Here is a 1,110-nt window from a genome sequence, read left to right on the forward strand (position 1 = left end):
AGACCCCCCACCGCGCGCACATGCCCCTGGGCTCTGCTCTCTGCAGTGGCCCCGACACTGAGCTTACCCTCCTCCCCAGCTCACACCCCTTTGTCCTGCCCTAACCAACCCTCTCCGACCAGAACAGACTGGACCCAGATTGGTGGAACTAGGCAGATGGATTTTGTTTGTTCCTTTAGGTTACAAAACAAAACCAACTGGGGGGCGGGGGGGGGGGGGGGAAAATAAACCCAACCAGTTGTTTGATTTGGGAGGTAACTTCTGTAAGAGTCTTTTTCTTTATTTCTTTTTTTTTTTTTTTTTTTTAAAACTCTCATCCGAGGATATTTTTCAAGAGTGTAAGGGAGGGAGAGAGACAGAGAAAGAAACATTGATGAGAGAGACACATCAGTTGGCTGCCTCTGGCTCACACTCTGATCAGGGATGGAGCCTGCACCCTCGGTGCGGACCCTTGACCAGAATCAAACCCGGGACCCTTCAGTCCACAGGCCGACGCTCTATCCAGTGAGCTAAGCCAGCTAAGGCTGTAAGAGTCTTATTTGTAAATAAGCAACAACTGTCCCACCAGCACCCCACAACCCATGGAGCTTGCTTTTCTAGGTCACTCTGGTCCCCCAAACACCACTCTGCCCTGAGGCCTTTGAGTTTGAGAGCTTTGGCCTTCTTGTCCTGATCCTACCCTCTGTGTGCGGCTCCTTTCTGCGTCCTTCCAACACGTGCCGCCCGCATTGACCTTTTCCTCTGCCCCCAGGTGGTCACCATGGGCCAGTGCTACTACAACGAGACCATCGGCTTCTTCTACAACAACAGTGGCAAGGAGCTGAGCTCCCACTGGCGGCCGAAGGATGTGGTGGTGGTGGCACTGGGCCTGACGGTCAGTGTGCTGGTGCTGCTGACCAACCTGTTGATCATCGCAGCCATCGCCTCGAACCGTCGCTTCCACCAGCCCATTTACTACCTGCTTGGCAACCTGGCCGCCGCTGACCTCTTTGCCGGTGTGGCCTACCTCTTCCTCATGTTTCACACTGGCCCGCGCACAGCCCGGCTCTCGCTCCAGGGCTGGTTCGTGCGGCAGGGTCTGCTGGACACAAGCCTGACGGCCTCGGTGGC

The 1,110-nt window shown here is 55.5% G+C and overlaps 1 protein-coding gene across 1 annotated transcript in view; it reads left to right on the forward strand.

Moving 5' to 3' along the window:
* The first annotated feature begins 474 nt into the window (after positions 1-474).
* Positions 475-1,110, forward strand: part of LPAR2 (lysophosphatidic acid receptor 2) — a 2,570-nt gene continuing 1,934 nt past the window's right edge. The window contains exon 1 of the mRNA XM_014545794.1: positions 475-1,105. Within this exon, the coding sequence (XP_014401280.1) occupies positions 761-1,105 (345 nt within the window). The 5' untranslated portion in view covers positions 475-760. The remainder of the gene's footprint in view (positions 1,106-1,110) is intronic.

Source organism: Myotis brandtii, unplaced genomic scaffold (genome assembly GCF_000412655.1).
Source record: "Myotis brandtii unplaced genomic scaffold, ASM41265v1 scaffold421, whole genome shotgun sequence".
NCBI classification, from domain to species: domain Eukaryota; kingdom Metazoa; phylum Chordata; class Mammalia; order Chiroptera; family Vespertilionidae; genus Myotis; species Myotis brandtii.